General features: G+C 42.0%; 1 protein-coding gene across 5 annotated transcripts in view; it reads left to right on the top strand.

The window, feature by feature from the left end:
• INO80 (INO80 complex ATPase subunit) overlaps positions 1–27,841 on the top strand; it is a 140,096-nt gene that overhangs the window by 30,994 nt on the left and 81,261 nt on the right. For 4 of the 5 annotated variants that reach the window (XR_012414800.1, XM_005559231.5, XM_005559230.5 and 1 more), the window contains exons 7-15: positions 641–855; positions 5,014–5,067; positions 6,200–6,403; positions 12,455–12,650; positions 13,531–13,598; positions 14,918–15,127; positions 16,416–16,496; positions 17,286–17,381; positions 27,075–27,134. Coding sequence is in view for 4 of the 5 variants with exons in the window: in XM_005559231.5 (XP_005559288.1) it covers positions 641–855; positions 5,014–5,067; positions 6,200–6,403; positions 12,455–12,650; positions 13,531–13,598; positions 14,918–15,127; positions 16,416–16,496; positions 17,286–17,381; positions 27,075–27,134 (1,184 nt within the window). In the remaining variant the exon portion in view is untranslated. Of the gene's footprint in view, positions 1–640; positions 856–5,013; positions 5,068–6,199; positions 6,404–12,454; positions 12,651–13,530; positions 13,599–14,917; positions 15,128–16,415; positions 16,497–17,285; positions 17,382–27,074; positions 27,135–27,841 lie in introns of those variants that run through there. The other variant, XM_073995536.1, reaches the window with a different exon arrangement.

Raw genomic sequence — 27,841 nt, 5'->3', positions numbered from 1 at the left:
ATATTAGTGTGTTTTTTTCTTCTCTTTTATTTTTCTTTATCCGCCTTATAGGTATACTTTTTTCTTATTTTCCCCACACTGCATAGATGTATAGCCACCTTATATTGCCACCAAGTAGAAATAAGTTTCCTTCCTTTGACTATTCGTTGAATCTGTGATACCTCAGACACTTGCTTACCTATTAGGTTCAAAATAAATTTGGTTCTTGCCATGCGCCTGTAGTCCCAGCTACTCAGGAGGCTGAGGCGGGAGAATCACTTGAACCTGGGAAACAGAGGTTGCAGTGAGCCGAGATTGCGCCATTGCACTCCTGCCTGGGCGACAGGGTGAGACTCTGTCTCTGGGGAAAAAAAAAAAGAAAGAAATTTGGTTCTCGGGTTTTATTCTGTATTTCACTTTCATATAAACAGAGTGAGTATCCAGTGTTCTTTTCCAGGTTAGTGAGATATCAATCAGTATGTTTCTTCTTCTCTTATTTTTCTTCCTCTAGGAATATTCATGGGTCTGAGTAGATAAAGGGATATATGTTGTCAGTGTCAAGTGGAATAAGGAAAGAACCTTGCATTCTTTAAGTTGTGAGGTTGCTTTGTGACCATCTTTTGTGGAAGTGCAACCCTGTTAGCATCTGTTTCTTTTGCAGCTAAGTTGAAAAAAGTGAAGAAAAAAAGACGAAGAGATGAAGAACTTTCCTCTGAAGAATCCCCTCGTCGCCATCACCACCAGACCAAAGTCTTTGCCAAGTTTTCTCATGATGCACCTCCCCCTGGCACTAAGAAAAAGCACTTATCCATTGAGCAGTTGAATGCTCGTCGCAGGAAAGTATGGCTCAGCATTGTGAAAAAGGAACTACCAAAGGTAAGTGAATGCCTCCAGGACATGGAGATTGGGAGAATGTATTCTCTTCCCACCCACTAAAGAGGAACTCTGAGAGCTAGATACTTTCACAGATAGGAGTTCCGCAAGGAAATTAATCTGTTGGAATCAAGGGAATGCTGAGTAGTACTCTTCAGTTAACAGTTTCTTCTAGAATGTGGTCAGAATTCACAGGACAATTAGTTATTGTGTCATGCTCCTTGGTCAAAAAATTCGAGAGCAACTTCTTCGAGGAAAGAATGTAGTTTTCTTAAATATAGCGGTAGATACTTGACAGCTAACTTATAGGTGATATTAGAAAAAATTAAAAAGAGGCCAGGCATGGTAGGTCACACCTGTAATCCCAGCACTTTGGGCGGCTGAGGTGGGTGGATCGCTTGAACCCAGGAGTTTGAGACCAGTCTGGACAACATGGGGAAACCCCATCTCTACAAAAACGAGCTGGGTGTAGTGGCACATGTTTGTAGCCCTACCTATGCAAGTGGCTGAGGCAGGAGGATAGTTTAAGCCCAGGAGGTTGAGGCTGCAGCAAGCTGAGATCGCACCACTGCATGCTAGCTTGTGTAACAGAATGTGTAACATAATAAATATTTATTTTATCTCAAAAATTAAAATAAAAAGGAGTTGATATGTTTCTTAGAGAATTTACAAATGTTTGAATGTTGCTGGATAATCACAGGCACTAGAATAAGATGTGAACGATTTAAAAGAAACATGTATAAGCATTTTTCCTCTTTTAATTCATTTGGTTTTGATAACATTTTATTTTATTATTATTATTTTTGAGACGGAGTCTTTCTCTGTCACCTGGGCTGGATTGCAGTGTCATGATCTCGGCTCACTGCAAACTCTACTTCCCAGGTTCAAACAATTCTCTTGCCTTAGCCTTCCAAGTAGCTAGGGCTACAGGCAGATGCCACCACCCCTGGCTAATTTTTGTATTTTAGTAGAGATGGGGTTTCACCATGTTGGCCAGGCTGGTCTCGAACTCCTGACCCCAGATGATCTGCCTGGCTCGGCCTCATACAGTGCTGGGATTACAGGCGTGAGCCACCGTGCCCAGCCAATAACATGTTATTTTGATATAATTTCAAAATTAACAGTTGCAAGCCAGATGCCATATGCAGCGGTTTTTTTTGTTTTTGTTTTTAAAGAAGTTGCAATTATAGTCCAAGGAATGTCTATTTACCCTTAAGTGAGATGCGCCAGTTGTTAACATACTGCTCTTAAGGATGAATTGAGTGCAGTCCTAATAGAAACAGGATATTTCATTATAAATTGGATTTTTTTTAGAAACAGGGTATTTTATGAATTGAGAAAAGTTGATACTAAAGTCCATGTGATGAAGTCAGAATGTAGGAGTAGCTAGGGAAGAATTGGAAAATCCCTACTAAACATTAGAACACACTACAAAACCTCTACAGTTAAAAAAGTGTGGTACTGGCACATGAATAGGCAAATAGACAAGTAGAATAAACCAGTGGACTTATAAATTAGTAATACTGGGACAACTGGGTAGCAATTTTGAAAAAGATAAAACTAGATCTGCATCTTACTGCAACCTCTGCCTCCTGGGTTCAAGCAGTTCTCCCACTTCAGCCTCCCAAGTAGCTGAGTAGCTGGGACTACAGGTGTGCGCCATCACGCCCAGCTAATTTTTGTATTTTTAGTAGAGATGAGGTTTTTCCATGTCAGCTGGGCTGGTCTTGAACGCCTGACCTCAAGTGATCTGCTCACCTCGGCTTTCCAAAGTGCTGGAATTATAGGCGTGAGCCACCATGCCCAGCCTGTTTTAATGTTTTGAGGATATTGCATTTGATCCCTTGGTATGGTGGTGTTTTGCTACTGTAAAATAAAAATTTTTTTTTCTATAGCAGTTAATAAGTATTTCTGGAGACATAGTTTATGCTTGAGCATTCTTTTTTTGTTGAGACGGAGTCTCGCTCTGTTGCCCAGGCTGGAGTGCAGTGGTGCAATCAGTGCTGTGATCTCGGCTCACTGCAACCTCCACCTCCCAGGTTCACACCATTCTCCTGCCTCAGCCTCCTGAGTAGCTGGGACTACAGGCGCCTGCGAGGACACCCAGCTAATTTTTTTTGTGTTTTTAGTAGATACAGGGTTTTACCGTGTTAGCCAGGCTGGTCTCGATCTTCTCACCTCATGATCTGCCCGTCTCGGCCTCCCAAAGTGCTGGGATTACAGACGTGAACCACCACACCCGGCCTATGCTTGAGCATTCTTGATGGGAAAGTTATGGGAAAACCTGCTTAGTACCTGATGAAGAGGCCTCATATGGTGCCCTTTCAATGAAAGAAACGAGTTTTCGTTTTTTTGAGATGGGGTCTTGTTCTCTTGCCCAGGCTGGAGTGCAGTGGACTGATCTTGTTTCACTTCACCGTTGATCTCCCAGGCTTAAGTAATCGCACCTCAGGCTCCTGAGTACCTGGGGCTATAGGTGTGTGCTACCATGCTGAGCTAATTCTGTTTATTTTATTTAATTTTAATTTTTTTTTTGGAGACGGAGTTTCGCTTTTGTCACCCAGGTTGGAGTACCATGGCACGATCTCGACTCACTGCAATCCCCACCTCCCGGGTTCAAGCGATTCTCCTGCCTCAGCCTCCCGGGTAGCTGTGATTACAGATGCCTGTCACCACAGTCAGCTAATTTTTGTATTTTTAGTATAGACAGGATTTCACCAGGTTGACCAGGCTGGTCTTGAAGTCCTGACCTCAGGTGAACCAACCACCTCGGCCTCCCAAAGTGCTGGGATTACAGGCATGAGCCACCATGTCCGGCCCAATTCTGTTTATTTTTTCTAGAGACGAGGTCTCACTATGTTGCCCAGGCTAGTCTCGAACTCCTGGACTCAAGTGATCCTCCTGCCTCAGCCTCCACCAAATACCGGGATTGCAGGTGTAAGCTGCTGTGCGTGGCCAAGAAATGGCTTTTTTTTTTTTTATTTTTTGAGACGGAGTTTCGCTCGTGTCTCCCAGGCTGGAGTGCAGTGGTGCGATCTCGGCTTACTGCAGCCTCCACCTCCTGAGTTCAAGTGATTCTTCTGCCTCAACCTCCCAAGTAGCTAGGATTACAGGCATGTGCCACCATGCCCAGCTAAGTTTTCTATTTTTAGTAGAGATGGGATTTCACCATGTTGGCCACTCTGGTCTCAAACTCATGACCTCAAGTGGTCCACCTGCCTCGGCCTCCCAAAGTGCTGGGATTACAGGCGTGAACCACCACACCTGGCCAAGAAATGACTTTTTAGTGGGAATATTTGAGGTTCCTGGCTTCAGAGTGACAATAGCTCTTTAATTAGTAAGAGTTTTTTATGAAAGGCTTATATATTCCTTTAAATTTGCTGTCTTATATGCAAACTTTAGAGAAATGGCTTTTAGACCTTCTTTGTCACTTTGAACCCATTGTTTCTTTAGCATCAAGGAGAGTGCTCTTCAGTAATGAAAGAGCCACCCAGCTCTGCCTCTTCAGTGTGTTCTTCCATGTCAGATAGACATCGTGGGGAGTCAGATGTCTGTACTGACTTTTTTCCCCCCTTGGCTAGAGTGGAAAACACAAATAGCTGGATACTGGGTTGTGGGCTGCTGGGTCATTTTGTGTTAGGTCTTCCTTGGAGTTTAGTTTTAGAGAAGATTAGGCTTATGTGGTGGCAGAAACTGAGTAGTAGTGACATCAGGTTTGCCTAGGCTGGAGGTGGGGCTAGAATCACAACTTGGGAGACTAGTTTATCGTTTTCCTAATGATTCCTGTATCTGGGTGCCCTATTCTCTCAGCTTTGCAGATTGGCCCTGGTAAGCAACATGTTTTTAATCAGGATGGTACTAAGGTTTTAGGTATTTTAACATTTTGCTAGTCCACTTCAAGCCTTACATATAACTTAATGTCTTCCTAAAAGTATACAGAAGACTATTTAAGGCATCCACAACACTGATTCTTCTTGATGCTTTTTTAATAGTTTTATGTATGGTGTTGGACAGTACATCTGGATGACTTACAGAAGTAATGTATCTTGCTCGGCTTGACATTTTCTGATCCTCTAGGAATTGATTAAAAGACTGTTCATTCTACATAGTCTTAGTTCAAAAATGAATCCTAAATGAAATACTGTTTTTTAAATATTTTAGGCAAATAAGCAGAAAGCTTCAGCTCGTAACCTGTTTCTCACCAATAGCCGAAAGGTAAAATTGTAGTTTTGTATTTTCCATTTCATGTTTTGCTGGAATATATTCTTCTTCTTTGGGTCCATCTTGCTGCTCTTGTCTGTTGTAACCTGTTGATCATGAATCTAATAGTTCCTAAGAGTTTCTGAATGTTCTCAATCTGTTTATTTATTTATTTATTTTTTGAGACGGAGTCTCAGCCGCCCAGGCTGGAGTGCAGTGGTGTGATCTCGGCTCACTACAACCACTGTCTCCCCAGTTCAAGCAATTCTCCCATCTCACCCTCCCAAGTAGCTGGGATTACAGGCACCCACCGTCATGCCCTATAATTTTTGTATTTTAGTAGAGACAGGGTTTCACCATGTTGGCCAGGCTGGTCTTGAACTCCTGACCTCAGGTGATCTGCCCGCCTCGGCCTCCCAAAGTGCTAGGATTACAGGCATGAGCCACCGTGCCCGGCCTCAATCTGTTTATTAAATAAAATTATTCTTCCTCACATTTCTGGTATTTGAACCTTTTTGGATAAGACCATAGCCCACCCTGATTGCTTGAGCAGATCATGGAATCTTCCTGTCTTCAGTCTCGTCGTCTAAGAAATAATGATGTGAATACCTTCCCTTAGAGGAAACTAAAACAACTTCCTTTCAGAATTGTGAGGATCAGATTGGGCCATGTTATTAGTTATGTTTCTCTGGGGTAGTCATTCAACTTCTCTGTTTCCTCATTTATAAGGTGGATGATGGTAAATGAGGGTGATGCTAATGCCAATTTCGTAGGATTTGAAGAGTAGATTAGTTTAATATATTTTTCAGTGGTGCTAAAGATATAATAAGCAGTGATAGCTGTTATTAATGTGTGTGATAACATTTTGTAACTTCCAAGCACATCCCAGGTCCTTCTTAGTCATTATAATTTTTCATCATCTAAGTTGATAGAAATCAGATAGATTTCTTATCCCTGATATTACCACGGGATCTGGACCTATGTTACAGTACTATACAAGGACATTAATCAAGTTGCAGGAGAAAGAGATGTGGTCAAGGATGACAGTTTGTATTCAACAGATTGAGGAATGATGTGGTTTAGAATCCAGGAAGAACCAGCCTCTGGTATGGGGTCCTTTCTGCTGTAATGCTGCTGTTGTTTTCAGCTTGCTCACCAGTGCATGAAGGAGGTGCGTCGAGCTGCCTTGCAGGCCCAGAAGAACTGTAAGGAAACCTTGCCTCGTGCCCGCCGCCTCACCAAGGAGATGCTCCTGTACTGGAAGAAATATGAGAAAGTGGAGAAGGAGCACCGCAAGAGAGCAGAGAAGGAAGCTTTGGAGCAGCGGAAGTTGGATGAGGAAATGCGGGAGGTAGGGCAAAAGCATACCATTTTGAAAACCCTAATTATTACAGCCATTTGAAGAGATCGGTTTGCATTTTGAAAATTGTACGTCTAACCAATGACACTGTCAGTTATTTTTTTTTTTTTTTGGTAGAGATGCAGTTTCGCCATGTTGCCCAGGCTGGTCTCAAACTCCTGAGCTTCGAGTGATCCGCTTGCCTTGGTCTCCCACAGTCAGAAATATTTTTTTTTTTTTTTTTTTTTTTGAGGCAGAGTCTCGCTCTGTCACCCAGGCTGGAGTGCAGTAGCCCAATCTTGGCTCACTGCAAGCTCCGCCTCCCGGGTTTACGCCATTCTCCTGCCTCAGCCTCCCGAGTAGCTGGGACTATAGGCGCCCGCCACCATGCCCAGCTAATTTTTTTTGTTTTTAGTAGAGACAGGGTTTCACCGTGTTCGCCAGGATGGTCTCGATCTCCTGACCTCGTGATCCGCCTGCCTCGGCCTCCCAATGTGTTGGGATTACGGGCGTGAGCCACCGTGCCCGGCCCAGAAATTTTTTTAAAGACTTAATTTTGAGGATGGTGATTTTAGACTAGTAAACCAATTCTGCTTTTAGTCTTTTGGTATGGCCCTCCTCAGGCCTTTTTCTCATTTTCAAAAAAAAAACGAATGAGCAAAAGAGAAAGAAAGTAGCTTTTAATTCATCTTGGTTTGTTTGTAGGTGCTGACTGCAGTTTTGCTTTTTTTGGACAATAAGAAATAGGTGCCAAATTCAGGGCCAGATAGGGACAGTGGACAATGAGCCCAGTTTTCTAAGACTTACCCTTCACCTACTGTACTGTTTTTTTTTTTTTTTTTTGAGACGGAGTCTCACTCTGTCGCCCAGGCTGGAGTGCAGTGGCCGGATCTCAGCTCACTGCAAGCTCCGCTTCCCGGGTTCACGCCATTCTCCTGCCTCAGCCTCCCGAGTAGCTGGGACTACAGGCGCCCGCCGCCTCGCCCGGCTAGTTTTTTGTATTTTTTAGTAGAGACGGGGTTTCACCGGGTTAGTCAGGATGGTCTCGATCTCCTGACCTCGTGATCCACCCGTCTCGGCCTCCCAAAGTGCTGGGATTACAGGCTTGAGCCACCGCGCCCGGCCTGTACTGTTTTATTTATTTAGTTTTTGAGATGAAGTTTCACTGTTGTTGCCCAGGCTGGAGTGCAGTAATCTTGGTTCATTGCAACCTCTGCCTCCCAGATTCAAGCAATTCTTCTGCCTCAGCCTTCCGAGTAGCTGGGACTATAGGCACCCACCACCACGCCCGGCTAAGTTTTTGTATTTTTAGTAGAGATGGGGTTTCACTGTGTTGGCCAGGCTGGTTTCAAATTCCTGAGCTCAGGTGATATGCCTTCCTCGGCCTCCCAAAGTGCTGAGATTACAGGCATGAACCACCATGCCCAGCCTACTTATATTGTTTTAACTTGCAGCAAGTACTGTTGTTAAACTTGATGCCAGCTGTTGTAGGCTGTGTATATTGCTGAGGGAAGCAAGAGGTGAGAATAAGAAGGCAAAGTCATTGTATTGCCATTGATAAACCAACTGAGATGAATGGAAGGAGAGTTGAGATTTGAAGAAAGAAGGGAATTAGTGGATTGGATGATGTTTTCTTTCGGGTATATGTAGTAACTCATGTCAAAGTGAAGCTTTGGAGCCTCTTCTGAGCTCTTGATCTTCCCTCATTTTATCATGACTTCGAGAATGAAGATGGATTTTGCTCAGTTCTCTTTAGTCTCCTGGTTAATTTGCATATTTGTGTATTTGCATGCAAGGTAATCATATTATCAAGTTAGTAAACATTTGATGCTTTTGGGAATTCTTAACTCACAGAATTTAAAGTCATTTGAGAGTTAGCCACAGATCTTGAAGTTTTGCAGGCAACTTGGCCTGTATTCTAGATTTGTGAGACCTAGATTCTTAGTTATGTTGATAGCTAACTGATGCTTATGCTGACTTATGCATCTTTTCCTTTGAACTTTTGAAATAAATCTTTGATGTATCCTTTCTGTTTTCTTAATCTACTTTGTTCATTTAATCATGTGGTAGTTAACTTCTTTAAAGTTAAAGATGTTATTCTTGGCCGGGTGCGGTGGCTCACGTCTATAAACTTAGCACTTTGGGAGGCAGAGGTGGAGGCGGGTGGATCATGAGGTCAGGAGTTCAAGACCAGCCTGGCCAACATGGTGAAACCCCGTCTCTACTAAACATACAAAAATTAGCCGGGCGTGGTGGCGGGTGCCTGTAATCCCAGGTACTCGGGAGACTGAGGCAGAGAATTGCCTGAACCCGGGAGGTGGAAGTTGTAGTGAGCCGAGATCATACCACTACACTCCAACCTGGGTGACAGAGGAAGAATCCATCACACACACACAGACACACTATGTATATATATATATATATGTATGTTATTCTTTTTCTTAATTGTTTTACTTTGGGAAGTTTTCCTTAGGCTGAGTGTATTGGCTCATGTCCGTAATCCCAGCAGAAAGGCAGAGGCAGGAGGATCGCTGGAATCCAGGAGTTCAAGACCAGTCTGGGCAACATAGTGATACTTCGTATCCATAAACAGTACAAAAATCAGACAGGTGTAGTGGCAAGTGCCTATAGTCCCAGTTACTCTGGAGGCTGAGGTGGGAGTATTGCTTGAACCTGGGATGTTGAGGCTGCAGTGAGCTGTGTTCTTGCCACTGGCTCCAGCCTGGGTGACAGAGTGAGATACCATCTCTTCAGAAGAAAACAAAGGTTTTCGTGATAGCACTTTAGGTTTGAAACATGAACATTCATTATGACAGAGACTTAATTTTCTCTCACTCTCTTTCTCAAGTGTTCTTCTATTTTGGATCTTGCTCAGGTGCTATAATGCTTTAAAGAGATAGGATAATTTTACGTAGATTACTGCTTTATAAAATATACTTTCAACCTTTTGGATTTTTTTTTTTCTGTATTCCTTATTTTATTGTTTTCCTTTTGGGAGAGTGGATCAAGGATAAAGTATATTTTATGAATTTTGTTACGAAATAATTCAAAATAATGACTCTTGGACCAATAATGCTCTTTTTTGGGGAAAAAAAAATAAAGCAAACAAGGCTGGCTCACGCTGTGAGCTCACGCCTGTAATCCCAGCACTTTGAGAGGCTGAGGTGGGCAGATCAAGAGGTCGGTAGATCAAGACCATCCTGGCTAACATGGTGAAACCCCGTCTACTAAAGATACAAAAAATCAGCTGGGTGTGGTAGCATATGCCTGTAGTCCCAGCTACTCAGGAGGCTGAGACAGGAGAATCGCTTGAACTGGGGAAGTGGAGGTTGCAGTGAGCCGAGATTGCACCACTGCACTCCAGCCAGGGCGACAGAGTGAGACTCCATCTCAAAACAAAACAAAACAAAACAAATGGCTCTTTAATATGCTACTTATACTGTATTCTGTGTTCCATATAATTTAGTATTTTGGATTATGTTTTCATTTTATTATTTATCTTAGGAATGATTTTATTTATTGACACAATGGTTATTTTTCTTACCTGGTTGTTTTAGAGTAGAGGCACTTAAAAAAAAAAAAGGGGTATCTTACTCTGTCACCCAGGCTGGAGTGCAGTGGCATGATCTTGGCTCAGCGCAGTGTCTATCTCTTGGGCTTAAGCAATCCTTCCGCCTCAACCTTCAGTGTAGCTGGGACTGCAGGTACATGCCACCATGCCTGGCAAATTTTTGTATTTTTTGTAGAAACAAGATTTTGCCATGTTGCCCAGTCTAGTCTCAAACTCCTGAGGTCAAGCAGTCCACCTGAAAGGCACTTTTAGCCTTCTCACATTAAAAAATATATGTATGTTTGCATGTGTGCGTGTATTCAGTCTATATTCGTTTTTTGTAGCTATTATTATCACAAATGAAGTACAGATTGTTGGGTTTTGTTTCATTTTGTTTGAGGTAGAGTCTTGCTCTGTCACCCAGTCTGAAGTGCAGTGGCACGACCTTGGCTCACTGCAACCTTTCCTCCTGGGTTCAAGTGATTCTCCTGCCTCAGCCTCCAGAGTAGCTGGGATTACAGGCGCCCGCCACCACACCCAGCTAATTTTTGTATTTTTTTATCAGAGACAGGGTTTCTCCATGTTGACCAGGCTGATCTCAAACTCCTGGCCTCCAGTGATCCGCCAGCCTTGGCCTCCCAAAATGCCGGGATTACAGGCATGAGCCACCATGCCTGGCCAAAAAATACAGATTGTGTTGGGGAGTATTTTGTTCCTTCCTATAGATCGTTTTGGGGAGTATTTTCTTCCTTCCATTAGCCTTTTAATTTCATATACCTATTGTATTGGCTTTCAGAATAACTTATAGCTTTTTGTCAGTTATTTTGACTTTTGGTGGTAAAGAAGAGTTTTGGGACTGGTGTGGTGGCTGACCGGGCGCACTGGTCACGCTTGTAATCCCAGCACTTTGTGAGGCTGAAAGTGGGCCGATCACCTGAGGTCAGCAGTTTGAGACCAGCCTGGTCAATATGGTGAAACCTGTCTCTACTAAAAAAATACAAAAATACATGCCAGGCGCAGTGGCTTACACCTTTAATCCCAGCACTTTGGGAGGCCGAGGCAGGCGGATCACGAGGTCAGGAGATTGAGACCATTCTGGCTAACGCAGTGGAACCCCATCTCTACTAAAAATACAAAAAATCAGCCGGGTGTGGTGGCGGGCGCCTGTAGTCCCAGCTACTCGGGAGGCTGAGGCAGGAGAATGGCATGAACCCAGGAGGCAGAGCTTGCAGTGAGCCAAGATTACGCCACTGCACTCCAGCCTGGGCAACAGAGGGAGACTCTGTCCCAAGAAAAAAAAAAAAAAATTAGCCAGGCATCGTGGTGTATGCCTGTAATCCCAGTTACTTGGGAGGCTGAGGCAGGAGAATCACTTGAACCTGGGAGGCAGAGGTTGTGGTGAGGCTGCTATCGTGCCATTGCACTCCAGCCTGGCCAACACAGTTAGACTCTTGTCTCAAAAAAAAAAAAAGTTTCTGACCTGTACATTTTCAAAAATAATAAAGCTATATAGACATGTATCCACCATCCAGGTTATAAAATGGAATATATTGTTTGAATTTAGTTGTCTCAGTACTACCATAGAAAAGTCATGTAAGAAAGAAACATTTTAGTCAGAAGCCTAATGGAGAAAAGATTCCCAGTATAAAGAAGAGCAAAACACTCGTTACTAGTAGATTGTGAATGAAAGTTATTCATTGTGGCTCACACCTTAATCCTAACACTTTGAGATGCTGAGGCTGGTGGATTGCCTGAGTTCGAGACCAGCCTGGCCAACATGGTGAAACCCTGTCTTTACTAGTAATACAAAAATTAGCCGAGGTTAGTGGTGCTCACCTGTAATCCCAGCTACTCTGGAGGCTGAGGTACGAGACTAGCTTGAACCTGGGAGGTGGAGGTTGCAGTGAACCGAGATCGCGCCACTGTACTCCAGGCCATGCGACCAATTGAGACTTTGTCTGAAAAAGGAAAATAAATTCATTCATTGCTTTTAGTGCCACTGACTTGGCTAAAATAAAATTGTTTATCAGCAATGTTTACATTTTTAAAAGTAAAGAATTGGTAAAGGATTTGTTTTTTTTTGTTTTTTTTTGTTTTTTTTTGTTTTTTGTTTTTTGTTTTTTTTTTTTTTTGAGACGGAGTCTCGCTCTGTCGCCCAGGCTGGAGTGCAGTGGCCGGATCTCAGCTCACTGCAAGCTCCGCCTCCCGGGTTTACGCCATTCTCCTGCCTCAGCCTCCCGAGTAGCTGGGACTACAGGCGCCCGCCACCTCGCCCGGCTAGTTTTTTTGTATTTTTAGTAGAGACGGGGTTTCACCATGTTAGCCAGGATGGTCTCGATCTCCTGACCTTGTGATCCGCCCGTCTCGGCCTCCCAAAGTGCTGGGATTACAGGCTTGAGCCACCGCGCCCGGCCTGGTAAAGGATTTGAATGCAAATATAAGTGGCGAATTCTCCACTACTTCTTGGATATCATTAATAATTGGGCTCTGTTTTCACCTTTTTCCCTCTTTAGGCCAAGAGGCAACAGCGAAAACTCAACTTCTTAATTACCCAGACAGAGTTGTATGCCCATTTCATGAGTCGCAAACGAGACATGGGTCATGATGGTATCCAGGAAGAAATCCTAAGGAAACTGGAAGACAGTTCTACCCAGAGACAAATCGATATAGGTGGAGGAGTGGTAGTTAACATCACACAGGAGGATTATGGTGAGTCTTCAGTCAGGACTTAGAGGAAGGCTACCTCTTAATTTTTATATCTAAAGGTTATATACATTAATTCTTGCAAATTTTTTTATTGATTCATAGGTAATTTACCAGAAAAGAGAGATTTATTGTACTGGAGTAGGGAAAGTGTGTTTGTAATACAGAAGTATAAGACCATTTATTAAAGAATTTGAATAGGAAAGATTGTGGTTATATGATCTTGCAAGTTTGGGAATATTTTTGTTGTGATTTGTTAGTAGAAATAACCGGTATTGTAATCAGAGTTCAAAGAACTGAACTGCGTTTCAGGAGAGGAAAACATCTCTCACATAATAAGATTCTTGGTTATTTAAGCGCGAGAAAGCAGCTGTTCAGTTGTCTTTGTGTGATCACAAGGAGAGGGAGGAATTGGGATGAAGTTTGAGAGGAATTTCACAGAGAATACTGATTAAGATTGTGTTGAGCTAGAAATAGTAGAGATTGTAACTGCTTTATCATATTTTGGGGATTACATATGTCGTATTTCTCCGGTTAAAATAGTTTCACCTAGCATAAATATATTAAAATTTTGAATCCTGGTTGTCTTGATTGTTGTAGCTTGGTATCATTTGGTAGAAGAAACCCTAATACTGACAGGCGGTGGATGCCAGTGCCGTGGTTTTTGTGAGCTTTCTTTGGCTACTGGAGACCGAGGCAGCCCTCCACCTCCATTGCATTTCCAGCTTCTTACCTCTGAGAATTTAGCCTTTCTCTTCCGCCACCCTCTGTGAACCCAGGGATAAGTAGAATGAGGGAATCAGGGATCCACATATATTGGTGTTAATTGCATCATAGAACAAGATCAGTTGATAAAGTGTGATAATCCATAAATTTTCCTTTTCAGATAGTAACCACTTTAAAGCCCAGGCCCTGAAGAATGCTGAAAATGCTTACCATATTCACCAAGCTCGGGTGAGTCTTCAGATAGAAAGGTTTACTGTAATTGGCCCTGGAAATACCCTACAAGGTTTTACTTAGGTGGTCTCCCTTTAGTCTTAATCACATTTTCGATTAAAAGCATAGACTAGCTTGTGTATATGTGTGTGAGTAATTGTGTGTAGGGTGGGGGGCTGGGTCTCTTTCACTTTAGAATAGTAGGGATACTAGAGGAAAGGCAGAAAAACAAATATTCAGTTTTTTAGCTTTAGCAGTGTTTTAATTTCAAATTAGAACAGTTTGTGTGTTTTTTTTTTTCTTTCTGAGTAATCATGGGCAATATAGTATGAAATGCATCATAGATGTTTAATGGAAAAAAACATACTCTTGGCTTGTTAAGAGAGCCATATCATAGTTTCAAAAAACTGCTACATTATTTAATGCCTTCTTTCACCTAAGTAATAACTTGCTCTTTGTTATTTATTTTATTTTATTTTATTTTTGAGACAGAGTTTCGCTCTGTCGCCCAGGCTGGAGTGCAGTGGCGTGATCTTGGCTTACTGCAAGCTCCGCCTCCCGGGTTCACACCATTCTCCTGCCTCAGCCTCCTAAGTAGCTGGGACTACAGGTGCCCGCCACCACGCCCAGCTAATTTTTTGTATTTTTAGTAGAGATGGGGTTTCACTGTGTTCACCAGGATGGTCTTGATCTCCTGACCTCGTGATCCACCCACCTCAGCCTCCCAAAGTGCTGGGATTACAGGCATGAGCTACCGCGCCCGGCCCTTTTTTTTTTTTTTATTTTTTGAGATGGAGTCTTGCTTTGTCAGCCTCCCGAGTAGCTGGGACTACAGGTGCACAACACCATGCCCAGCTAATTTTTTTTATTTTAGTAGAGATTGGGTTTTACCATGTTGGCCAGGATGGTCTCTATCTCCTGACCTCGTGATCCACCCGCCTTGGCCTCCCAAAGTCCTGGGATTATAGGCATGAGCCACTGCGCCCGGCCGAAGCTCTTTGTTATTTATGATATAGTGATGTTTGACAACATCAGAAAGAAATTATAATCAAGTTGAATTAAGTAAAAAACTTGCTGTTTTTAATATACTGCATAGGAGCCTCTATTTAACATTGACAGAGCGGAAGTCAAGGATAGACGAATGTGACCTTCCCCAATTTCTAATATAATTGTTACATTAAATAATATCATATACTACATTATATTATCAGATTATGAGAAATTTTGTTCCAATTATTTTTCTTAGCACAGGGTAGATATATTGTTATCTTGAGTTTTATTTGCATTTAATATTTTTCCTATTTTTTTTTTCTAATTTTTTTTTTTTAACTTTCCAGACAAGGTCATTTGATGAAGATGCAAAAGAAAGTCGAGCAGCTGCCCTGCGGGCAGCAAACAAGTCTGGCACTGGGTTTGGGGAGAGTTATAGCCTGGCTAACCCATCTATCCGGGCTGGTGAGGATATTCCACAGCCCACAATTTTTAATGGCAAATTGAAAGGTTATCAACTGAAAGGCATGAATTGGTTGGCCAATCTCTATGAACAGGTGAATTTTAGAACTCTTTTCTAAAATTCTCTTTTATTAACTCTTTTCCTAAAGTCATTTGTTCAGTGTGATTGTGAAGTGAGTACAAGATCTGGCTGGGCGCGATGGCTCACGCCTGTAATTCCAGCACTTTGGGAGGCTGAGGCAGGCGGATCACCTGAGGTCAGGAGTTTGAGACCAGCCTGACCAACATGGTGAAACCCCGTCTCTACTAAAAAAATAAAAATAAAAAATTAGCTGGGCATGGTAGCACATGCCTGTGATCCCAGCTACTTGGAAGGCTGAAGCAGGAGAATCACTTGAACCTGGGAGGCAGAGATTGCGTTGAGCCAAGATGGCGTCATTGCGCTCCAGCCTGGGCAACAAGAGCAGAACTCTGTCTCAAAAAATAAATAAATAAGTGCAAGATCATGTTTTAGAATTCACACTTTTGAAAAGCTGTATCCTGGGGAGGGATTGCATTAGGAGAAATACCTAATGTAAATGACTAGTTAATGGGTGCAGCACACCAACATGGCACATGTATACATATGTAACAAACCTGCACATTGTGCACATGTACCCTAGAACTTAAAGTATAATAAAAAAAAAATGTAGATTTATAAAAAAAATAAAAAGCTATATCCTTTGACAAGAGGCAGAAAGTTGTCCCTGTTTCTCTTTGTTTTTGAGACAGGATCTTACTCTGTCACCCAGTCTGAAGTGCAGTGGTGTGTTTATGGCTCACTGTAGCCTTAAACTCCCGGGCTCAAGTGATCCTCCTGCCTCAGCCCCCAGAATAGCTGGGACTACAGACACATGCCACCATGCCTGGCTAATTTTTGTATTTTTTGTAGAAATGGGGTGTCTCTGGGTTGCCCAAGCTGGTCTCAAACTCCCAGGCTCATGCGATGTGCCTGACTTGGCCTCCCAAAGTGCCAAGACAGGCGTGAGCCACTGCACCCAGCTGATGTCTTTTTTTTTTTTCTAACCTGGAGAGCCTACTAGAGAATATTTGTATATTTCTTATGGTTTGTCTTATATGGACTTGGTAAATCTAATTGTTGTTGTGTCTGGGTTGTATTAGCTAACAAACTGGCCTTGCCCTGTCTTGTGTACCATGGTTCATAGTTGTAGCTGTAGCATTGGCAAAAGCAATTACTATAGCAGTGGATAAAAGTGTTGAAGCTGAGTATCTCTAGTCACTTCTCTTTAAACAAGCCTGTTATCTTGGTCATTTTTTTTGGTAATAGGTCAAACTTTATTTGATGAAATGTATGAGGTGTTGACCATGTACTTTTTCCCCCAGGGTATTAATGGCATTCTTGCTGATGAAATGGGCCTTGGTAAAACAGTACAGAGCATTGCCCTTCTGGCCCATCTGGCTGAGGTGGGTAGATATAATCTTTCTATCTTAATTTCTCTAGAATTTAGAGTAATTTCTGTTGAAAATCAGCCACTTAAAAGCACTATGCTAAGCTCTGTAGCATTCCAAGATAGGGGGACTTGATTCTTGCCTGCGAGCTTTATAAGGGGACAGTATTGTGTAACTTTTTGGTTTTTAAGAGGTCTAGGACAGTTTTTGAGCATGTGATTTTGAGACATTCCCTTCCACTCTGCATTGATTACCACCAGTGTAGTGGCAAGGGCAATATAGTTAGATCAGAACACCTTGCCTAACATTTCAACTCTACTCTTATTACCAGTGTAAACATGGGCAATTTAGCCTCTTTTCAACTTAAGTCTCTGAGGCTTAGTTTCCTCTTCTATGGAGACATCATCTACTTTATGGGAATTTTATAAGAATTAAATTTTAAAAATGTGTAAAAATACTGGAAAAAAAGCAGAAGCTGTATACCTATTAAATAACTATAAGATTGTCATGATGACTAGTATAGTAGAAAACAATACATACAAGTCAGTGTGTCATAAGTGCTCTGTGGCTGCGACCTATAAGAGGTCAGAAGAGGGAATAATTGCTTGCCACTTTTTTCTCAAGGTGTGTCTTTATGTTCTTATTATTAACATAGGATATTATTTTTGAATGTGCAGATTTGGGATTTACTCAGTATTTCTCTTGTTGTTTCCTATTCTTAGATTGTTCTTGTCATTAATTATAATTTTGAATTAAATACCTTCCCTTTTCCTATAGTTGGCTGACTGGGTTTTTCTGTTGCAGAGAGAGAACATTTGGGGACCTTTCTTAATAATTTCACCTGCATCTACACTTAACAATTGGCACCAGGAGTTTACTAGATTTGTTCCTAAATTTAAGGTAAATATCACTCCAAGCAAAACATTTATTGCTTTTTATTCTCCTTTTCTTGTCTTACTTATTTAATTACTCATAATAGTTTTAAATTTTGTCCAGGCTTGGTGGCTCATACTTGTAATCCCAGCATTTTGGGAGATCGAGGTGGGTGGATCACAAGGTCAGAAGGTCAAGACCATCCTGGCTAACATGGTGAAACCCTGTCTTTACTAAAAATACAAAAAATAAAAATAAAAATAAAAATTAGCCAGGTGTGGTGCCATGCGCCTGTAGTCCCAGCTACTCAGGAGGCTGAGGCAGGAGAATCGCTTGAACGGAGCGGAGCGGGAGTGGGGGAGGTTGCAGTGAGCCAAGAACACGCTGCTGCACTGCAGCCTGGGCGACAGAGCAAGACTCCTTCCGTCTCAAAAACAAAAATATCTCATACATTGTTCCAGAATAACTTGCATACAATCACTATAAAACTTACTGCTGGGAACAATGAGTGCATATTGCATTTAGCCTGATGTTTGATACTCCTCGTCAAACTGCCATAATAGAAAACATCTACTTTGTTTGGTTTAACATAGATTTTGACAAATCATACGGTTAGTACACATCCTGTCATTTATGGCATTGCTCTTTTCATTCAAATCTATTGTAAGTAATTCGTATCTTTTTTTAAATACATGTCTTGCTTTTGTTTTTGTTTTTGTTTTGAGATGGAGTCTCGCTCCATTGCCCAGGCTAGAGTGCAGTGGTGTGATCTTGGCTCACTGCAACCTCCGCCTCCCAGGTTCAAGCAATTCTCCTGCCTCAGCCTGCTGAGTAAGTGGGATTACAGGTGTCTGCCACCTTGCCCAGCTAATTGTTTTGTATTTTTAGTAGCGACTGGGTTTCACCACATTGGCCAGACTGGTCTCAAACTCTTGACCTCAGGTAATCCACGTGCCTCAGCCTCCAAAAGTGCTGGGATTACGGGTGTGAGCCACCGCACCCAGCCGGTTTTTTTGTTTTTTTTTTTGAGTCAGAGTTTTGCTTTTGTTTCCCAGTCTGGAGTGCAATGGTGCGGTCTCTGCTCACTGCAACCTTTGCCTCCAGGGTTGAAGCGATTCTCCTGCCCCAGCCTCCCGAGTAGCTGGGATTACAGGCATAGGCCACCATGCCCAGCTAATTTTGTATTTTTAGTAGAGATGGGGTTTCTCCATGTTGGTCAGGCAAGTCTCAAACTCCAGACCTCAGGTGATCCGCCCGCCTCAGCCTCCTGAAGTGCTGGTATTACAGGCATGAGCCACTGCGCCCAGCCCATTTTGCTTTTTTAATAGAGGCAGATCTCACTATGTTGCCCAGGCTGGTCTTGAACTCCTGGCCTCCAGTGATCCTTCCGCCTCAGCCTCCCAAAGTCTTGAAATTACAGGCATGAGCCACCAAACCCAGCCAGTTCATTTTCTTAATACTCTGAAGTCTGATCTCTAGTCTTAGTCCAGCTTGTAATGTCTAAGGTAGATAATGTGAACATTGATTTAATTAATTCAGAGGAAAAGAATTCAGGTTGAGGTAGGAGGTGATCAGCAGGGAGGTATTTGGCATTCATTGGGTAAGACATTGATTAGATTTAAACAGCTGCTTAGTTATGAAAAGTTGGAGGAATTTAAGAAAGAATGAGTAGGATTTATTATGTTGTTTGCAATTTAAAAGGATTGAAAATGAGTAAACTGTGTTCTGACCCCAGGAATATGATAATGAAGTTGCACAGTTAGGATAGTATTTTGGAGATTATATATCAAAATATGTTGACATGATCTCTGTGATTTTTGGTCTCTGTAGTAGTGATGGGTTTCATGTAGTTTGAGGAGCATGGGATAGGGTGGAAATGTGAGGCAGGTGTTTTTCTGGCCTATGCTTTGTATGGAATAGGAAATTGTCTGGGATTTCCCACTTTGAGGCAGCTTTATGGCTGTGGTCCCATTTTGTGGCTAAATTGTAGATACAGAAACCGTACAAGGAGTATTAGGATATATAGCTTTTAACTTGACTGACTCATTTTCATCTTTCTGAGATGATGATGAGATCATTCTTATGCAATTTGTTGAGTATTGTCTCTTGAATTATTTGTCTTGTGGAATGGTGATCACCATCTTTTTCTGCTTTTTTTTTTTTCATGTAATGTTCCATATATATTGAACAATGCAGATGTTGAAAAATAAAAGGTCTAGGCCAGGCACGGTGGCTCACGCCTGTAAAACCAGCACTTTGGGAGGCCAAGGCGGGTGGATCACGAGGTCAGGAGTTCAAGACCAGCCTGGCCAAGATGGTGAAACCGTCTCTACTAAAAATACAAAAATTAGCCGGGTGTTGTGGTGGGGGCCTGTAATCCCAGCTACTTGGGAGGTTGAGGCAGGAGAATCGCCTGAACCCGGGGTGGGGCAGAGGTTGCAGTGAGCCAAGATCGTGCCACTGTACTCCAGCCTGGGCGACAGAGTGAGAATCCGTCTCAGAAAAAAACAAAACAAAACAGAAAAGGTCTTAAAATTTTTTCACCAAACCACTTAAGTTTTCAATAGCTCTTCCACTGGCTGATAGATGGCCATGTGATATTACTAATGTCATTGATACCTTTCCTTTGACTTTATAAGTATGCCTGAAACAGACCTATCATTTGCATGTTGAACTTTCTGTTGATATTCTAATTTAGGGTAATATGCCCGTGGGTGTTGCCACCTCTTTTGATTTTTTTTCTTTGCTTTTTTTTTTTTTTCTTAGATACATTTTCTCCTTCTGTCTTCCTAGGTGGAGTGCAGAGTTGTGATCATAGCTCACTGCAGCTCTGAACTCCGTCTCAAGCCATTTTCCCACATCAGCCTCCCAAGTAGCTAGGACTACAGGCATGCACCACAACACCGAGCTGATTTTTAAAAAATTTTTTGTGGAGACGAGGTCTTGTTATGTTGCCAAGGCTGATGTCTAACTCATGTTCACACAATCATCCCACCTCGGCCTCTTAAAATGCTGGGATTATAGACATGAGCCACTGCATTTGGCCTGATTTTGTTTTTTTCCTAGTGCCCCAATATATGTTTTATTGTGACAAAATACTAGAGCATAGTATTTACCATTTTAACTATTAAAAATGGACTGGGCCTGGTGGGTTATGCCTGTAATCCCAGTACTTTAGGAGGCTGAGGTGGGAAGATCACTTGAGTCCAGGAGTTCAAGAACAGCCTTGCCAACACAGACCTTATCTCTACAACAAATTTAAAAATTAGTTGGACATGGTAGCGCATGCCTACAGACCAAGCATATGAAAAAATTGGCTGGGTGTGGTGGCTCACGCCTGTAATCCCAGCACTTCGGGAGGCTGAGACGGGTGGATCACCTGAGGTCGGGAGTTCAAAACCAGCCTAACCAACAGGAGAAACCCCATCTCTAGTAAAAATAAAAAATTAGCTGGGTGTGGTGGCACATGCCTGTAATCCCAGCTGCTCGGGAGGCTGAGGTGGGAGAATCACTTGAACCCGGGAGGCAGAGGTTGTGGTGAGCCGAGATTGTGCCATTGCACTCCAGCCTGGGGAACAAGAGTGAAACTGTCTCAAAAAAAAAAAAAAAAAAAAAAAAAAAGTACGATGTAGTAGCATTAGGTACATTCACAGTGTTGTGTAACCATCACTGCTATCTAGTTTCATAACTTTTTCATCACCCCAAACAGAAGGCCCTTACCCACTAGGCAATCACTTTCTATTCACCTTGTGCTATAGCCTCTGGCAACCACAGATTCGCCTCCTGTGGCTGGATTTGCTTATTCTGAACACTTCGTGAATGCCGTTTCTGTCTGGCTTCTTTTACTGAGTATAAAGTTTTCAAGCTTCATCCCTATTATATCATGTATCAGTGCTTTATTCCTTTATATGGCTGACTAATATTCCATTGTGTATATATATCACATTGTGGTCATCCATTCATCGTTGATGAATATTTGGGTTGTTTCCACCTTTTGGCTGTTGTGAACAGTACTGCTGTGAACATTCCTGTGCAGGTTTTTGTTTGAACACTTTTACTATTTTCACTTCTTTTGGGTATATACCTATGAGTAGAATTGTTAGGTCATATGGTAATTCTCCTTATTAAGGAATCTACCACCTGGTTTTCTTTGTTTTTTTTTTGACACAGAGTCTTGCTTTGTTGCCCAGGCTGGAGTGCAGTGGTGCGATCTTGGCTCACTGCAACTTCCGCCTCCCACGTTCAAGCAATTCTGCTGCCTCAGCCTCCCAAGTAGCTGCAACTACAGGGGTGTACCACCACACCCAGCTAATTTTTGTATTTTTGGTAGAGACGGGGTTTCACCATATTAGCCGGTCTGGTCTTGAACTCCTGACCTCAGGTGATCTGCCTGCCTCGGCCTCCCAGAGTGCTAGGATTACAGGCATGAGTCACTGCGCCTGACCTGCCACCTGTTTTTGAATGACTGTAAGCTAAGAATAGTTTTTACATTTTAAAATTACTGATAAAAAAAACTTTCATAGAATGTGACATATGAAATTTAAAGTCATACATATTGGAACATAGCCCCACACTGCACTCTTTGTCTACTTTTTTTTTTTTTTGAGGCAGTGTCTCGCTCTGTTTCCCAGGCTGGAGTGCAGTGACATGATCTTGGCTCACTGCAACCTCTGCCTCCCCCGGGTTCAAGCGATTCTCCTGCCTCAAGCTCCCGAGGAACTGGAGCAGGAACAGGAGCCTGCCACCATGCCCAGCGAATTTTTGTATTTTTAGTAGAGGCTGAGTTTCCCCATGTTGGCCAGGCTGGTCTCGAATTCCTGAGCTCAAGCGATGCTCCTTGGTCTCTCAAACTGCTGGAATTACAGATGTTAGCTGCCCCCGGCCAGCTTTTTTCTTTATCTGATGTCTTGAGATGGAGCTTAGAGTATTCATTTTCAGCTTCTAATATATGTACATTTAAGGATATTCATTGCTTTCTGAGCATGACTTTAGCCATCCAAAGGTTTGATGTGTCATATATACATTATCTTTGAGTTCATCATAATCTGTTAACTTCCATTGCAAGTTCATTTTTGATCCATGGGTTATTTAAAAGTGTATTTCTAGGTGGGATGATAACTTGAGCCCTGGAGTTCAAGGCTACAGTGAGCTATGATCACACCACTGTACTCCAGCCTAGGCAACAGGGTGAGACCCTATCTCTTTTAAAAAATAAGAAGTGTAATTTATAATTTTCAAACAGTAGAGGATTGTCTAGATGTCTTGTTTTTTATTAATTGATACCTTAAATTCACACTGGTAAACTTTTTATGACTTCAATGCTTTGAAATTTGAATCCTCGTTTTTATGGCTCAGCATATTGTCAGTTTTTATATGTCCTCTGTGTATTGGAAAATTATAGGTGTTCTGCCTTTATTCATTGCAGTGTTGCATATATGTTGATTTAGGTCAAAGTTTGTTAACTTGTCCAGCTCTTTCATGTCTTTGCTGATTTGCCTGCCTATTCTGTCACTGACTGAGAGGGGTATATTAAAATATACCATGATTATGGATTTGTCCATTTCTCTTCTGTCCATTTTTGCTTTATATATTTTGAGGCTGTAAGATATATACAAATTTATAATTTTATCTTTCTGGTGAACTGAACCTTTTATTATGAAATTTTCCTTTTAAAGACTTTTTGACTGAAAGTCTGTATTTTCTGATACCTGTTTTTCTTTGGTTAATTTTTTTCTGAATACAGGATATGAGAACATCTTTGCTTAATTTTTACATGGCATTTTTTCTTCCTTTTATTTTTAATCATTTTACATCATTTATGGTGTAATTCTTTTTTTGAGTCGGAGTCTTCGTCTGTCACCAGGCTGGAGTGCAGTGGCACGATCTCAGCTTACTGCAACCTCCGTCTCCAGGGTTCAAACAGTTCTCCTGTCTCAGCCTCCCTAGTAGCTGGGATTACAGGCGCATGCCACCATGCGCAGCTAATTTTTGTATTTTTAGTAGAGATGGAGTTTCACCATGTTGGCCAGACTGGTCTCTAACTCCTGACCTCAAGTGATTCGCCCGCCTCAGCTTCCCAAAGTGCTGGGATTATAGGCGTGAGCCACCGTACCTGACCTTAAGGTGTATTTCTTGCCTCTTATTGGGAATATTTGTGCTGTTAATGTAAATGCTGATAAATACTGAGTTTAAGTCTGCCGTACTAATTGTTTTTCTACTTGTGGCACCTGTTTAATTTTTCTTTTTTCCGTATTTTTAAATTAAAAAAAAATTTTTTTTTTTTTTTGAAATGGAGTCTGGCTTTGTCGCCCAGGCTGGAGTGCAGTGGCGTGATCTCAGCTCACTCTGCCTCCCAGGTTCAAGCAATTCTCCTGCCTCAGCCTCCTGAGTAGCTAGAATAACAGGCGCCCACCACCACGCCCAGCTAATTTTGGTATTTTTAGTAGACACAGGGTTTTCACCATGTTGGCCAGGCTGATCTTGAACTCCTGACCTCAGGTCATCTGCCCACCTTGGCTTCCCAAAGTGCTGGGATTACAGGCATGAGCCACCATGCCCTAATTTAAAAACAGTTTTTGGCCCATGACAGCACTCAGGAGATCCTGAGAAATATGCCCCAGTTTTTCGGTTCTCTCCTTTCTTACGTCCTTTTGGACTGATTAAATGTTATTGCTCTCCCTTCCTGTCTTAGCTTATTATTTGTCTTAGTTTGTTTTGCGCTGCTATAACAAAACACAGAAAACTGGGTAATTTGTAAAGAAAAGAGATTTATTTCTTACAATTCCAGAGGGCCTGAGAAGTTAAAAAGTGAGGAGTCCTCATCTCACAAGGGCCTTCTTGTTACATCACCCCAGATTGGAAAGCAGAGGAGCAGAAGAGCCCAGGGGTGAGGGGAACTCCTGTGATAATGGCATTAATTCATTCATGTGGGCAAAGCCCCCATGACCCCCCTGAAAGGTCCCACCTCTCACTATTGTTGCATTGAGGATTAAGTTTCCAATACATAAACCTCCAGAGAGATGTTCAAACCACAGCACTAGTCATGTATTTATTCTTTTTGGTTTTTTATTGGAGACAAACTCTCGCTCTGTCCCCCACATTTCAGTGCGGTGGTGTGATCTCCACTCACTGCACCCTCTGTGCCCAGCTAATTTTTGTATTTTTACTAGAGACAGAGTTGGCCCGGCTGGTCTTGAACTCTTGGCCTCAAGTGATCCATCCGCCTCAGCCTCCCAAAGTGCTGAGATTGCAGGCATGAGCCACCACACTTGGCCTATTTTATTCTCTAGTAGATAATCTGGGGGAGAAACTTGCTTTCTTGACTTAAGAAATACATATAAATTAAGAGTTACTACTTTCTGGATAATATAAAGACTTCGGTATACTTGAACTACCTCCCTTGTGTCTAGACTTACATGCTCTAGGTTTTATATACTTTTAGTATTTTAAACCCCATGAGACATTTTATTATTGCTTATATATTTTATGTTTAGATATTTTCATATTATATATTCAGTTTTTATTAATCTTCATTTCTTCCTGCATACTTCTGCTTCCATTTGGCTGAAATTTTTCAAAACAATAAAAAATAGCAGTCTGCAGATTAAAGAAGCCCTATGAGGTCCAGGGATAAAGAGAAAGAAAACCACATCTAGAAACATCACAGAAAAAGTGCTGAATCTTGCATTCTTTGGTTTCTTTGTGCTTTAATCTGGATATTATCTTCTGACTTGTCATCTAGTTCACTAATTTTCTCTTCAGCTGCATCTAATCTGTCATTAGATCCATCCATTAATTTCTAGATTTTAGTTTTATTTTTCAGTTCTAAAAATTCACTTTGATTATTTTATAATTTACAGCATACCACTGAAATTCTGTCTTGTTTTTCATTAACAAATTAGCATTTTTAAAAGTATTTTTTATTTTTATTTTTAAATTTTTAAATTTTATTTGGTTTTTTGAGACACAGTCTCACTCTGTCACCCAGGCTGGAGTGCGGTAGCATGATCTCAGCTCACTGCAACTTCCACCTCCCGGGTTCAAGCGATTCTCCTGCCTCAGCCTCCCGTATAGTTGGGACTACAGGTGCATGCCACCACTCCCAGCTAATTTATTTTTTTTTATTTATTTTTTTATTTTTAGTAGAGACGGTGTTTCACCGTGTTGGCCAGGATGGTCTCGATCTCCTGAGCTCGTGATCCACCCTCTTTGGCCTCCCAAAGTGTTAGGATTACAGGTGTGAGCCACCACGCCCGGCCTAAACTTTTATTTATTTATTTTTTTTTTTTTTGAGGCAAAGTCTTGCTCTGTTGCCCAGGCTGTAGTACAGTGGCACAATCTTGGCTCACTGCAACCTCTCCCAGGCTCAAGCAATTCTGCCTTAGACTCATGAGTTCCTGGGACTGCAGGCGCGTGTCACCACACCTAGCTAACTTTTGTATTTTTTGTAGAAGCAGGGTTTCACCACGTTGCCCAGGCTGGTCTGAAACTCCCGAGCTCAGGTGATCTGCCAGCCTCAGTCACCCAAAATGCTGGGATTACAGACATGAGCCACCACACCCAGCCAAAAGTCTGTTTTTAACATTTTTATTATTTTAATTTCCTCTGTATACATTATCTTTCTTTCATGTAGGCTTTCAGTCGTGTGGTATGGTCTTTCTATATGTCTGATTATTTTCTAATGCTATGCCAGACATTGTATAGGAAAAACTATAGAGATAAGTGTGGGCTCTCACTACTGTTTTCTTCTAGAGAGGATTTATATGTTAGAGAGGATTTATATGTTTTTCTGCCACTAGTAGTTTTTTGGGGGTTGGTAGGGATGCAAATTATTCAAATCCTTCTTAATCTGGTCAGGAATTCAGATGTTCTGAGGCTGGGAGTCGGTATCTATTCAGGCAAGTCTATGTATGGTTTACTATAACTACTACCTTGTAGCCTTTGAATTCCAATTTAAAGCCAGGGATGTGGCTGGTTGCAAGAGTCTTTTTCCTTGAACTACAATTTTTGTTCTCTATGTCTTACATCTTTTTTTTTTTTTTTTAAAACAAAGCCTTGCTCTTGTCCCCCCTGCCTGGAGTGCAATGGCATCATTTCTGTTCACTGCAACTGCCTCCCAGGTTCAAGCGATTCTCTTGCCTCAGCCTCCCTAGTAGCTGGGATTACAGGCACATGCCACCACACCTGGCTGATTTTTGTATTTTTAGTAGAGACGGGGTCTGACCATGTTGGCTAGGCTAGTCTCCAACTCCTGACCTCAGGTGATCCACCCGCCTCGACCTTCCAAAGTGCTGGGATTATAGGCGTGAGCCACCATGCCCAGCCTGTTTTACATCTCTTTAGAAAATGCGTCTTCAGTTTCTTACCCTCTCAACTAGAACTTTTGTATTGCAATGGTACCATCAGTGAGAAAGTATGCCACATACTAGGCTGACCTCTCTGGGCTTCCATTCTTTTCTTATTTGGGCCTCTGTAATTGCCCACTATCTCAGTAGCTGTATTATGCCTTCAGACAAATGAATTGTGTGTGTGTGTGTGTGTGTGTGTGTGTGTTTATTTGGACAACAGGGTTGGTTAAACCACTTATTCCACCATTGGCAGGAGAGGACTTCCTATACTCATTTTATTAGTTTCTTTTTAAATCGTTCCGAATTATATATTTGTTGTGATACTTTTAAGATCATCAATAGAAAGTAATGTATATATCGGCCCTTTTTCTAGGTGCTACCATATTGGGGAAATCCTCATGATAGAAAAGTCATCAGAAGGTTCTGGAGTCAGGTAACATTCTACTTAAACTGCATACATACATACCATGCATGCAGTCATTATTTCTCTAATCGATGTGGATAATTTCTTTTAGACAAAATCTTATTTATTATATATTTCTGGACACTGATCAAGTTTCCATTTTTCTCATACAGTACTTTTCCTATTGTAGGCAATCAACTGGACTTGATTTCCAGGATTAATTAAGAATCTTTTTTTTTGAGACAAGGTCTTACTCTGTTGCCCAGGCTGGAGTGCAGTGGCATGATCACAGTTCACTGTAGCCGTGACACCCTGGCTCAAGCAATCCTCCCACCTCAACCTCCCGAACTACAAGCAGGAGACAGCACACCCTATGGGCTTGCTACACCACGCCTGGCTAATTTTTGTATTTTTTGTAGAGATGTGGTTTCAACCTGTTGCACAAAATGGTCTCAAACTCCTGGGCTTAAGTGATCCTCCTGCCTCAGCCTCCCAAAGTGCTGGGATTACAGGTGTGAGCCACCACACCTGGCCAGAACTTTTTTCTTTAATAAACTGAAGACTAGTTTTCAGCCTAGTTTGTGGTAAACGTGACTGCTTTAAAAACAGTAGTGACCGGGAATGGTGGCTCTTGCTTGTAATCCCAGTATTTTGGGAGGCTGAGGCAGGAGGATCACTTGAGTCCAGGAGTTTGAGACCAGCCTGGGTAACATAGTGAGACCCCATCTCTACGTAAA

Source organism: Macaca fascicularis, chromosome 7, assembly GCF_037993035.2.
Source record: "Macaca fascicularis isolate 582-1 chromosome 7, T2T-MFA8v1.1".
NCBI lineage: Eukaryota > Metazoa > Chordata > Mammalia > Primates > Cercopithecidae > Macaca > Macaca fascicularis.
The sequence above is the reverse complement of the archived record's forward strand: the minus strand, read 5'-3'. Positions and strand labels throughout refer to the sequence as shown.